The sequence below is a fragment of the Pistacia vera genome, unplaced genomic scaffold (genome assembly GCF_008641045.1).
Source record: "Pistacia vera cultivar Batoury unplaced genomic scaffold, PisVer_v2 Contig50, whole genome shotgun sequence".
Lineage (NCBI taxonomy): Eukaryota > Viridiplantae > Streptophyta > Magnoliopsida > Sapindales > Anacardiaceae > Pistacia > Pistacia vera.
In genome coordinates this window covers 1,585,196-1,599,093 of record NW_022196335.1, presented here as the reverse complement: position 1 = coordinate 1,599,093, position 13,898 = coordinate 1,585,196, and the positions used below count along the sequence as shown (strand labels likewise).

General features: G+C 33.6%; 2 protein-coding genes across 3 annotated transcripts; one reads left to right on the top strand and one right to left on the bottom strand.

Annotated features, from left to right (window-relative positions):
• The first annotated feature begins 5,073 nt into the window (after positions 1-5,073).
• LOC116105547 lies at positions 5,074-6,144 on the top strand. Its single transcript, XM_031391949.1, has 2 exons — positions 5,074-5,860; positions 5,993-6,144. The coding sequence occupies exons 1-2, from the start codon at positions 5,074-5,076 to the stop codon at positions 6,142-6,144; spliced, it is 939 nt and encodes a 312-aa protein (XP_031247809.1).
• A 3,445-nt stretch (positions 6,145-9,589) lies between these two features.
• On the bottom strand, positions 9,590-12,746 carry LOC116105572. 2 transcript variants are annotated; one of them, XM_031391980.1, is made up of 4 exons: positions 12,667-12,737; positions 12,491-12,588; positions 10,791-10,938; positions 9,590-9,921 (listed from the first exon to the last, which is right to left on the bottom strand). In XM_031391980.1, exons 2-3 carry the CDS (start codon positions 12,585-12,587, stop codon positions 10,817-10,819), a joined length of 219 nt encoding a protein of 72 aa, XP_031247840.1. In that variant the 5' UTR covers position 12,588; positions 12,667-12,737; the 3' UTR covers positions 9,590-9,921; positions 10,791-10,816. The 2 variants fall into 2 exon arrangements, with proteins under 2 accessions (XP_031247840.1, XP_031247841.1); XM_031391981.1 differs by lacking the exon at positions 9,590-9,921 and adding an exon at positions 10,035-10,261 and having other exon boundaries at positions 12,667-12,746.
• Between the last annotated feature and the right edge of the window lie 1,152 nt (positions 12,747-13,898).

Here is a 13,898-nt window from a genome sequence, read left to right as displayed (position 1 = left end):
ACCTTAAAGCTAACAAACTCCTCCAAGTTGTCCCTCCATTAGTGCAGCAAGCATCTCAATGTTCCTTCTCAATTTTGATGTGTTACCTTATATGTAATAAGTCCAAGCAATGCTTGAACTTTGATGCAGTCACAACCTTGGTTCCTATATCTGCTGGATTTTCCTCAATTTGTATCTTCTCCAAGCGTAGTTGTCCTCTTGAAATGAGATCCCTCATAAAATGAAACCTCACATCTATGTGCTTGGTTCTCTCATGATACACAGGGTTTTTGCTAAAGTGGATGGCACGTTGACTGTCCAAATAGATAGTCACAAGTCCATCCAGCAAGAAAGGCCTCCTTGAAAGCATCCATGACTACCACATATTCAGATTCAGTCGTGAACAGTGCAACCAAAGGTTGCAATTGGGATTTCCAGCTCACACAATTTCCTCCAAGCATAAAACAATAAGCAGTAATGGACTTTCTACTATCTCTATCACCTACAAAATTAGAATTCACAAACCCTACAAGATCAAGTGTATCATATCTTTTACAATAATCTAAACCAACATGCACAGTGCTATTTATGTACGTTAGCAACCATTTTAATGCCACCCAATGTTCAATACCAGGATTTGACATGTATCTACTAAGTAAAGAGATTGCAAAAGACAAATTAGGTCTGATACTGATCATAGCATACATTATGGAGCCTATTGCACTAGAGTAAGTTATGTTTTCCATTTTGATTAGTTAACTCTCGGTTTTAGGGCACTATAGTTTTCTAAGTACAAATGACTAGCTAATGCTATAGAGACTACCTTAGACTTAGACATTCCAAACTTGGATGTGAGTTTCTGCAAATATGACATTTGGTGAAGTTTTAATCTATTAGCCTTCCCATTTCTCTCTATCACCATTCCTAGGATTCTTTTTGCATACCCTACATTCTTCATATCAAATTCAACACTCAATTGTGCCTTTAAGTCATTTATTTTGGACTTAGATTCACTAATCAACAACATGTCATCCACATACAAAAGCAAACATATAGGCATGTCATTTGTAAGTGCAAAGTAAAAGAAATTGTCATATTTGCTCCTATTAAAGCCAATCCCAACAATAAAAGAGTCAAATCTTTTATACCATTGCCTAGGGGACTGTTTAAGTCCATAAAGTGATTTATGCAGTAAACACACATGCTTAGGCAATTTTTTATCAATGAAACCAATAGGCTGATTCATAAAAATAGTTTTTTCCAGTTCACCATGTAAGATTGCAGTTTTAACATCTAATTGCTCTAATTCTAGGTCATAGTGAGTAACAATAGACAACATCAATCTAATTGTTTTAAATTTAACTATTGGAGAAAAAATTTCATTAAAATCAATACCTTCTCTCTGTGTGTAGCCCTTTGCAATTAACCTGGCATTGTATCTTGGAGGGTCTGAAGGGTTTATGTCTTCTTTATCTTGAACAGCCATCTGCACTCTACACACTTCTGATCCTTAAGCTTCTGAACTAGTGACCAGGTTTTGTTCACCTTTAAGGAGTGCATTTCTTCACTCATAGCAGCCAGCCACTGCTTTTTGTCCTTAGAACTTACAGCTTCTTTATAAGTGACAAGTTTAGCCCTTTGAATTTCACCACAAGCAATCAAATCATATATATTAGGTCTACATAACTATATCTTGGAGGAGGCCTTATATCTCTCCTGATTCTATCTTTACCAAGCTGATAATGTGCAAGATCCTCTTGTTGAGACCCTTCATCAATCTCTTATGTTGCCTCTTCATGATCTTACACAGTATCAACATCTTGCTGCATTTCTACAGGTGCAATATCTTCATCAGAAATAGGCAGATTCATGTGATGAATTGCTAGCTCCACCTCAATTTGGGTGATAATAGTTTGGTTCAAATTTGTTGTCTCAATATTCGAGGTACCTATAATAGGGTTAGTAGATTTACAAGGAAAAATTGATTCATTAAAGACCACATCCCTGCTAATTATAACCCTAACCCCCTGTGCCTCTTTTTCCCTAAGTTTGTACCCCTTTATCTCATCTTGGTATCATATACACCTAAGGGACCTTGGCTCTAACTTCCCATCATTTGTGTGTGCATAGGCAACACACCCAAAAACCCTTAAGTGATTTAGGCTAAGCTTTTTACCAGTCTATTTCTCTTCAGGACACTTGAACTCTATAGCACTAGAGGAAGGGCCTATTGATAAGGTAGGCAGCAGTGGTTAAGGCTTATTTCCAAAAAGTTTTAGGCAGCCCTGAGGTGAAAAGTAGGCATCTAACTTTCTCTAACAAAGTTCTATTCATTCTCTCAACAACCCCGTTTTGTTGAGGGGTTCTTCTTAATGTCCTATGCCTTAGGATCCCTTGGTCAAAACAATAAGTATCAAATTCAGAGTTACATAACTCTAAACTATTATATGTCCTAAGTGCCTTGACTCTTTTATTACTTTCATTTTCCACTAGATTTTTTCAGCCTGTAAACTTGGTTAAGGCTTCATCCTTAGACCTTAGGAGGTACACCCACACCTTCCTACTGAAGTCATCCACAATGGACAGGAAGTATGAGTTCCTACCATGTGATTTAACACTCTCAAGACCCCACAGATTTGCATGTAGGTACTTTAAACATCTAAAGGCCTGATGAGTTCCGTTTGGGAAACTCATCCTATGTTGTTTACCTAATACACCTACTTCACAAAAATCTAGATAAAAGACTTTGTCATTCCCAAAACAGTCCTACTGTTTGAGAATGCTCATACTTTTTTAGCCTATATGGCCCATCCTCAGATGTCATTTCTCAGCTATAGACAAGTTAGTAGTCCAAAAAGCAGTATTAAAAGAATCATGATAGTACTGACCACATAGAATGTACAAGCCATTGGTTTTAGTTCCTTTTAGCAATACTTCATTATCTTTGTACACAATTATACACCCATTTTGTGCCTTATAACAGAACCTAGCCTCATCAAGGGTTCTTGACGAGATCAAATTCCTTTTGAGTTCAAGTATAAATCTTACTCTAGTTAGCCTTATTAACTTGTCATTATTCAGCTTAAGAGTTATGCTACCAATGCCTTGAACCCTACAGGAGTGATTGTCACCCATGAACACGATTTCACTCTCATCAGTTTTAAGGTTTTGGAACCAGTCTCGGTTAGGACTCATATGAAAGGAACATCCAGAGTCTAATACCCACTCTTTAACACTAGCAAAATTAGACATTGTGATAGCTTCAGAGATTTCAATGTTGTTACTAGTACATACTAGGTTGTTTTCTGTGTTGGATTGTTTCTATTTCTTAATCCACTTATAGCAAATTTTTTTTAAGATGACCAATTTTATTACAGTAGAAGCATTTCCTAGTCTCCCCTTTAGGCCTATTATTACCTTTAACCTTTTTCTTATTCTCAAAGCCTAAATTACTCTGTGGACCTCTCCTAGCTCTTTTCCTATATGACCAGTTTCTGCCCTACCTTTTACAAACAGGTTATTGCCATTTCTTTTCTGAGTCTTTAACTCTAACTCCCTAAATTTTAGTCCAGCCACAATCAAGTCAACACTAGGGATAGTCCCACTATACTGTAAAGCATTTTTAAATTTTAACCACTCAATAATCTTCAGGCAACGAGTTTAACAAAATCATAGCCAAGCTAGTCTCCTAATTCTTGGTCAGTGCCTTTAAGAATTAGTGTCATTTTCAGGAACTCATCTAAATTATCATCTAAAGACTTAGACACATCCATTTTATAAGCAAACAAAGAACCCTTTAAAAATGTTATGTTAAGGGCAGATTGTAATGGAAATAAAATTTTGAGTTTACCCCACAACATGATCGGATTCTCCAGGCCATCTACCTTTCTTAGGACATCGTCCAACAGGTTCAAGATGATGAGGTTATAAGCCTCGTCATGAATCTGAACCTTCTTTTTCAGCTTCTGCTCCGGCCATTTGGTAGAGTCTTTCTCCAGTGCAATTCCCACCTTGTTGTGAGACAAGAGAGCCTTCATCTTCTTTTTCTAGCTATTGAAATCAATTTTCCCATCGTATTGGGTGATTTCCATGCGAATGGTGGTAGACATTTTGTGGTTTTTTCGGTTGAACACTGGAACTTGGGATTGCTTTCTGATTCCCATGAATTGACAGACTAATTGAAGACCAAGATTACCTAAGAACTACTAAATCAAGAAACCCCCAATTTAGCAAACCCTAGAATCAAAAAATTTCCCAAATCAAGAACCTAATTGATGATTTCTAGACCCCTTGACTCCTCAAGAACAATTAAATCAAGAAACCCTTAATTTAACAAACCTATATTCAAGAATTTCCCAAATCAAGAACTGAACGAAATCGACAAACTGTAGAACTTGGCTGACACCACTGTTGTAATTTGGGACTAATCTTAAACACTAATCAACCAATTAATCACAAAAGAGATCAACAACAAGTAAACACACACAAAAGTTTACCGTGGTTCACTTGCTCAAGATTTGAGCAAGCTACGTCCACATTGAGCTCTAAAAAACCGAGGTTCGCTGCACTAAGAAGATCAATATCGTTTATAGAGTACAATTTCATATTCTCAAACACTACGCAACTTACTTTGCTAATCTATCACTCAACCCTTTTACTGTAACCTTTAAACCCAAGAGAAATACTCCCTAAGCTTCTCTACCCATGAAGGAAACACCACCTTCACTCAACAACCCAATTAATTGCACAAAGATTACAAGAATTAAAGTAAACTAAAAAACCAAGCAAAGCAGAATTTTACAGAGTCAAAAAAGTAGAGAAAAAGCTGATTTGTTCATTGTAGCTTTAATTGAAAAGCAGCCCTCTTTTATACCTTTAACTTTTTAGGGAAATGTCAGCCGTTAGATGAGCCTTAAATCAACCATCAAGATTGCATGAAGCTTGGACCAAAATGAAAGCGTCAGACTTAATGTTTTTAGCTTCACACTTTTATAGATTGCTTTGTCACTAAAGATAGGAATCGAAACATTGTTCTTTAAATACAGTTTGAGCATATCAAGATTATGTGGACAAGGTTATGATGGTGTGAGTAATATGCGAGGTCAATTTAATGGGTTAAAAGCACATATATTGAAAGATAATGAATATGGCTTTTATGTTCATTGTTTTGCTCACCAACTTCAACTAGCACTTGTAGCTGTGGCAAAAAAGGATACAAATATTGAGAGACTTTTTTTGAAAGTTTCTTGTGTGATAAATATTGTTGGATGGTCACCTAGATGTCGGGATCTTCTTAATGAGAAACAAGCTTTGAAGGTGAAAAAAACTATTGAAAGTGATGAGCTTTCAATAGGGCAAGGCCTTAATCAAGATACTAGTCTTAAGTGGCCAAGGGAAACACGACAGGGTTCACATTATGGGACTTTATTGAGCTTGATTAATTTGTTTTCATCTGTTATTGAAGTGCTCAAGGATCTTACTGAAAATTCTGATAATAGATTTGAAGTAATTGATTTGGTCGATTATATGACTTCTTTTGATTTTGCTTTTAACAAAAACATTTTGGGAATCACATTTGAACTTTTACAAGCATTGCAAAGGAAGGATCAAGATATTGTAAATGCTATGTCTTTGGTTCACATGTTGAAAACAAGATTATTGTTGATAAGAAATAATGGATGGGATAATCTACTTGATGAAGTTTCTCATTTTTGCATTGCTCATAATATAAATGTGCCAAATATGGAAGAGAAATTTGTTGCACAAGGGAGATCGCAACGTAATGTTCAAGAGATGACAAATTTATTTCATTATCATGTCGAGTTGTTCTATGCCATAATAGGTTTGCAACAATCAGAACTTAACAGTCATTTTAATAAAGGTAATACAAAATTGCTTATTTGCATGGCCTCCCTAAATCCAAGTGATTGCTTTCAAGCATTTGATAAGGGAAAATTAGTTCATTTTGCTCAATTTTATCCACTTGAATTTTCTTTTACTAATCTTATGGCAGTTGAACTTCAACTTGATAATTACATTGATGATATGTGCTCGGATAGTGATTTTTCAAAACTAAACGATATTACCAATCTTGCTCAGAAAATGGTTGAAAGAAGAAGCATCTTATTTACTTATTGGTATATTTGCTCATCACATTGGCGTTAACCTTACCAGTTGCAACTGCAAATGTAGAAAGGGCATTTTCTACTATGAAAATTATGAAGACTCATTTACGCAATCGGATGGAAAATCAATTCTTGAATGATAGCCTAATTCCATATGTTGAGAACGATATATTTGATAGTGTTGATAAGGAGATGGTCATGCAACGATTCCTCAATATGAAGCCCCACCAAGGACAATAGTAAATGTAAGTTTTTTTTTTTTCTTTTTGTTACAATTTTGACTAGAAAAGCAGAATATGTATGTTATGGACAATTAGTTTTTATTTTGGCCCACCCGAATAGAAATTTTTAGATCCGTCCCTGTTTGACATATATATCACCCATATCAATGGAAAAGTAATGCCACATTTACACCACCAAATACATCATTATCATTACACCATCATCATTTTACTAATAATTATTTTATTATAATATTAAAAATTTAAAATAATTAAAAATTTGTGTGGATGTGACATATGTCACATCATGGTGTAATGAAAATGGTGTAATGGGTGGTGTAAATATAGCATTACTCATCAATGGAAAATTTAGGGATACCATAAAATAATAATTAAATTAGATTATATACATAGAAACACGATTGTCAAAGTCAATGCTTTAGTTACTTTAATTTGATCCTTAACTGTACTCTTTGAATGTCTATATAGATTGAAATTATCGTCTCCACTGATAGAAAACCATAACTTGTGGAAGAAGATAATTAAGATTTGAGTAGTTATTGGCATTATATATATATATATGTGTGTGTGTGTGTGTGTGTGTGTGTGTGTGTGTGAAGTCAAAGATACAAAATGATAATGTAAACTAATTAAAGAAAACCCCATAAATGAAAAATTAATTCATAGCAAGAAGACATGTAGATGACAAGTATTGAGTTCAAATGGAAGACGATCACTCCCCAAGTCAATAGAAAAAATTTTAAAATGGCTTCTCCATAATTAGTCATACACACATTTGTTACAAACAAGAAACGAAATCTTTACATTATCGTATTAATCTTTAATCATAAAGAAACATTCTCTTAAAACTACAACGAATACTCGTATTTTTAGCATTCAATTGATGAACTTTGATCTTAAAATTAAAATCAAACAAAATGAAAATTTTACCAGTAAACTTTGGGTATGATAAAGGTAATTTCCTATATTTGAAATCATTGGCTGAGGAGGTGCAATTACTTGTAAAATCACTTTCTCATGGTATTATTTCTCCAGCAAGATAATATATCAATATCATAGAATGATCTGGTTGATGTATATACAAAAAAACAAGAAAAAGTTTATGGATATCCTACGGCCATGCATGTTTCCCAGAAAAGTCTATCCTCCATCTCATCCTTCACCTGTCTACTTAAATTGATATCAACCCAAATTGATTCTTCTTCTTCTTGCTCCTTCGACAAATATCCCAAGCCGTCGGCGGACAACCACATTTTGCAGCTACTGCAACTTCGCTCACTCTCATCAACTTCACCAAACTCACAGTCAGGTTCATCAATATCATAATCAAAAACTTCATGAACACTAGCTTGCATTTCACTTGTGTCACAGCTACAAGACTCAGCGTCATCTTCATCGACAGTTATGACCATGCTGTGAAACATTTGACAGTTTAGAAAATTATCTGCAGTTTCCTCTACCAGAAGGAAAGAAGAAACATCAACTACATTCTCGATGTCCATTGAATTTATTCTGCTAACTCAAACAGAGAAACAAAGAAATATAGTGGTGACTGTTCGATTAGAATTAATTGTTGTAGGTGATGAGTTCTCATCTCTGAATTTGGTGGTAATTAATATATAGTTTGCAAACTTGGTGAAAGTTAATTAATGTGATGATGACTAAAGGCAATAATGCATGTAAGTTTCTAGTAAAATAGTGTGGTAGGACGTTCATCTTGCTTGAAAGTTGAAACTCCATTCTATTGGTGGGTTTCATGTCATCTATCCATAGAACAACTTACACGCAAGGCATTACAATAATTTACATCCGTCTTAGAGACTTAATTAAGATGGGTTTGATCTGATTAGATGCAATAATTAAAGTTAACAATACTGGATGACTATGTCCATTCTTTGTATTAATCATAAGCCTGCCTGAGCTTGGAGGATAGAGCCACATCTAAAATGACACCAGGATGACTCCATATCACAGGGTTTGAAGATTTTGAGTCAAGTTTTTTAGCCTGGGTTTATGTAAAGATTACCATATCAATGTGTTGTATGTGTCATTAAAAGATATTTTATATGCTTAGTCAAAAAGAAAAGAATAGAATGTGAAATGAAAACAACATGGTGATTGTAACCCCACTTCTAGGAACCACTAACCTTTAACTTCCAAGCTTCCATCAAGTTCCAAATGTTTTCAGACTCACCAAGCTTCAAAACTAATATATAGACCAGTCATGGGGCAAGTGTATCTCACACACGCTGACATGGCACTCCATAATTGGATGGTTGTACTGACATCCAGGGAAGATTTTTTTCAATATATAGATATTAGAATTGAAAGAACTAGACTTACTTTAAAGTTTAAAACAACCACTAAAGCCTACTCAAGGGATCCTTAATTACTTTGGTTTAAGGGCAAAACTGAAACTAGAATTAATGTTTTGATCTTGGTAATTAAGTACTTGAACTACTTACCTTTTAGTGCAAGGCAATAATTATTGGCCAAAAGTATGGGTCCTGCCGACTCATAGCATTCAAAGCATCTAAATTATGGTCGTTAGTATCATGATTAACACTTAATTTTCTATCAAATATTGGACCCACTGACTTTGTCTGGTCAGCTCCAAAAATAAGAAATTCCATTAAATGACAATGTCTAGGGAGATTATGCAATACAAATTAACAATAATGTATTTAAATGTTTAGTGTGAATCCTAACAAGTCTATATGTTCATATCAGCCTAACACAAATCAGAAACTAAGGAAACCAGTGAAGAAATTCAGTCTTCACCTATAAAAGGTCCTATCATAATACGAACCAAACCATATGTTGATCATTGAATCAAACGAAATGTATTGATACTAAAAACATACTCCTAATAATTTTAAAGGAAATAATAAGATTTGACAATATCATACTAAGAACATTCAACATCAAATTGATAAAGATATATATAGTAACAAATCGCAATAATAACAGTAAAACATATTTAGTAAATCTTGCAAATCGCACATTAAAACTTACCTGATAAAATTATTGGCCAATAAAGTATCACGGCCTGGAAGGCTGGATATAAATAATTCAAGAATCACAGAAAAAGAATACACTTGCCTGCTTCAATGGCATACTGCTTGCTCAAATATTCACATGAGACCATTTATGTAAGTGTTAACTCACACATAACCAAATGATATTTGCAGATAGTCGTGCTCATGTCAACTATGTCCATATGTCAAGTTTCGTGGACATGGTGTTGAGGAATATTAGTAACAACAATTTTAAATATTTATTATAAAAAACTTCTCCAAAATGTCTTCAAATGAGAACATGTCCTAGAGCTACACTAAAGTAGCCAATAATAAAGGCCCCATGGATATATTCTACATAAGCAAGGGCTCATCATGTCCCCAAGAATGATGAAAAAATACAACATATTGCAATATTTTAAAATGTTTAAGGTGAAATCTCACTCGTTCACCAAAGAATGTCCATTTTTCTGGACTCATAATTACTTTAGCAGCTTCAGAAGATTGATACGAAACACTGTCTACGAAGATGATCCTTTGTACGAACAGATTTTCTCCCTGCAGAAAGAATGAAAGAAGCTCCTTAGCATTTTAGGATTACTTATTATGATTCATCTCACCCCCAAAAAAAAAAAAAAAAAAAATACTACTGAGTATGCATCATTATTGCCTATTGATACCGTCAATTCAGCAAATGGCCTACGCTTAGAGACTGGCAGTATAGAGGTAGAATAAGTTTCACAGTTTCAGCTAGAAATTGCAAATTCTTGCTCTTATGAATCCACAGAGAGTGCATTTAATCATTCACAGTTGTATCAAGGGGTCAAAATAAGAAACTTAGGCATACTACAAATTTCCAAGCAAAATCTTCCAACCGGTTATTGTCCGTCACCTACACCTAGAATTGTCCTATTGAATCAGATGACAAAGCGAAAAAAGAAGATCCATACAACAACAATAATCATATCTTTAAGTGTTAACATGTGTCAAGATACAAATGTAAAGAAACTTAAAATGGCAAATTGGCATTGATTGGTTACCATTGAAAAAAGTCAAATGAAATTATTAACAAAAATTATTACCTTTGATGAAAAGTACTAAACATCAACTTCACATTTTACGTTTGTTATCATATTCCCTAAGGACACACTTGAAGGTGGAACTATCTTTAATTGCCAAGTCTAAGATATACTATATCACAAGCAAAAACAGAGGCAAATGAAACACCAGTCAAATATATGTTATAGCCCCCATCCAAGAATTTTACTCTCCAACTTACAGACCAGAAAGACAGGCAATTGGATAAACAAACAATTTTGAGAGTTTGCAAGAATTAGAATCACCAATTCTTAATGCTGTCAGTTTAATTCAAATATTGAGTATAGCAAATTAGGAATTCCAACATGTGATTTATTCAGAAAACAAACCTCATAAAAAGCAGTCTCAGTCAATATTATGAACTTTTTCTTTCAGCTTCATGTTTTCTCCAGGGATTGAGTGCATATCTGACTGCCTGAGCTTCTGGTGAAGCTTCCCAAGCCCGCTTCTCTGACTCCAAAACAGTTACTTTGTCATCTGCGGGTATAAAAACAGCAGTTGAGTTAAATGTTCAATCAAGAGTTCATCCAAAAAATGGGACAAATCTTTAGATAGGATGCGGCACACAGTGTCCACTAGCATTTGATATGATAACCATGACCATGATGGTAATGCATAGGTCATGATCAAAATATCCCCCTCTATATACCTCATCCAACATCCATGTTACAATAACAAAGATGATCTAGATTATGAGAAATAATAGTTCCAGACCTAATAAAAAAGTAGTAGTAGTTCCAGACCTAATAAAAAAGTAGTAGTAGTTCCAGACCTAATCCCTCTTGATCCATCTTAAAGATTTCAAAATGGTTAAGAAATCATTACTTTACAAACCATAATAGTAGAGTGACCACCTTTAATATTTCTTTACTCCAATCTAAACATAAGCAAGTTTAAATTTGATGATTAATATCTAAAGACCTCAACTGATGAAATAAAGGTTTAGCACTAACAAAATTCTATGCTGCCATCCATTACACTTAATTTCTTCTAATCATGCACCATCAGTGGGCTAATGTCTTATAATCTTTGTACCATCAGCAACCAACCTAAGCTCTCATTAATTCAGTGCATTAAGAATCGAAACAATCAAATTAAAGAGCCAAAAAAAAAGCATTTTCCTCATTTGATGTACCATCCTCTTCTGAAGGTTGAAAGTAATAAGTAATACTCTCATCACTTCTTCTGGAAACAGAATGATACAAAGTAACATAACAACTGGAAGGGAAAAAGAAGAGAAATACAATATGCATTTGCATATTAAAACACTGTTCAGCAAAAGGATGCACAAGAATCTGCGTAAAAATACATTAAAATACAATGTTGGAGAAATCCATCAATAAAGATGAAACTACACTAAAACGAGTCAAAAACCTCTTAAAGGCTTGAAAACTACGCCATGCCATGGATAGGAAGGAATCAATATATTTCCTGACTAGAAATATCTTCAATTTTGAAAGACAGGCGATTCCCTACGTAACTCATGCACGCCAAACAAATGTGATAAAATATATTAAGAAATTAAATGTCATGGTAAACAAACGTAAAGTTTCAAACTTCACTCGATTTACTTCTCTTTCAATTTATTGGCAGCCAAAGGGATGGTGCTAAAAGGTCATGGAAATTACCCTCACAACTTTGGTGGAGGCAAGACATATATAGCCAGTAATGTTACAAATCCATTGCTTTCTAAAAAATAACCAAAGAGAGCGTAATTGCAATGTCCTCATTCATTAATCTCTTAAGTTATAAAATTGTAGATAAAAAAAAATTAATAATAATAATAATAAAAAATCAACTAGCTTTGGCTTTGTTTAACACTCTTAAATTACTTGATTGCTATTTTATTTTTTTTGCCGGGAAAAAAAAAACACTGATAAAGCAATGCCAATATACAAATTTTCTATAAAACACTCAAAAACTATTGCAAGTTTAAACTTTTTAGCTGAAACCAAGCAACCAATTTCTATAAAGAAAAGGGTAAGCTGGAAACAATTAAAAAGAAGAGAAGAAAGGATGGCTCTCACACAGAAGCCGGTTTTGATCATGAACAGCTCCATGGAACCTCCAATCAAAGCAGCTCCAACCGCAATCTTCAAGTACCAATCTAGAAATTTCATTCTCATTCTACATCAAGTTTATAAAATCTTCATTCTATAGAATGTTAGGACAATACACAACTTTGATTGAGTTAGATAGACTTACAGAGACAGAGTCGGGGACAACAAAAATGGTTTACTTCATCTGAATTCAAGACTTCGATGGCGACGAACGATGATTGTGTATTTTCGAAGATACTAAACGATGTCGTGCGAGGCATTAAAGTAATGGAACTGTTAGCGCCATTTCAGCCGTTTATCTCCCTTCTATCCGAGTTGTACGGTTCAGATTATGTGGACTAGTTTCGACCTATAAAATTGAATCAATGTTATTTTTCGTAGGTAATATTTCATATTTTTCATATCAAATAAAGTATCTCATTATCCCATTAATCGGTACATTGAAAAATACATTAAAAAATTGATATAATTATCGAAACAATTTCAACCCCCGAGGTTTTCCGTAATCTAGTTAAACCCCTATGGTGTCAGTGTTAACTTTAATAGCGACTCTTAGGGGTAAACGGTTCAGGTACCCTGTATTTTTCGGAGGAATCGGAACCGGAATCGGAATCGGAACCGCACAGTACAGGTTCCCAAAAAAGGAATGGGAACCAGACCGCACAGTGCAAGTTTTTCAATTCAAGGAACTGGAACTAAAATGCAGGTTCCGGTTCCTTTCCAGGGTACCCTGTAAAAATCAATTACCCCCCTATTGTTTAAATAACAAAATACCTTATAAGTCTATAAATACACCCCTAACAAATTTTCATTATTCATCATTTGTGTCCATGTAACTCATAACCTGTAATCTCTAAGCAACACGAATTCAATCAATTCATCATAATTCACATAAAATTCGTCAATCAAAACCAAAACACAAAACTTATTCATCACAATTCAACAAAATAACTCACACAAAATCATTTAGGGTTAAATTTATTAATTTAATGTTATAATTGGTCATTGGGTATTTATAATATACAAATATATTTAGTAAATTTATAATAGAAATAGTAATGTTATAATTAAATAAGTTATCATACTACAATGTAAATGTAATGTTATAATTAATTAAGTATCAACTATAATGTAAATTGTATGTTATAATAATTAAGTAATATACTATTTATTATAATGTAATATTATAATTAATTAAATTGTTAATCATTTAATTAAGTATTGTAATATTTTTATAATAGAATGTTATAATTAATTAAATAATCATACCATAAATTTATAATATAATATTAAATTAATAAAATTAAATAATTTGATTAAGTATTGTTAAATTAGTAAATACTAATGTTTATAATATAATGTCATAATCAATTAAGT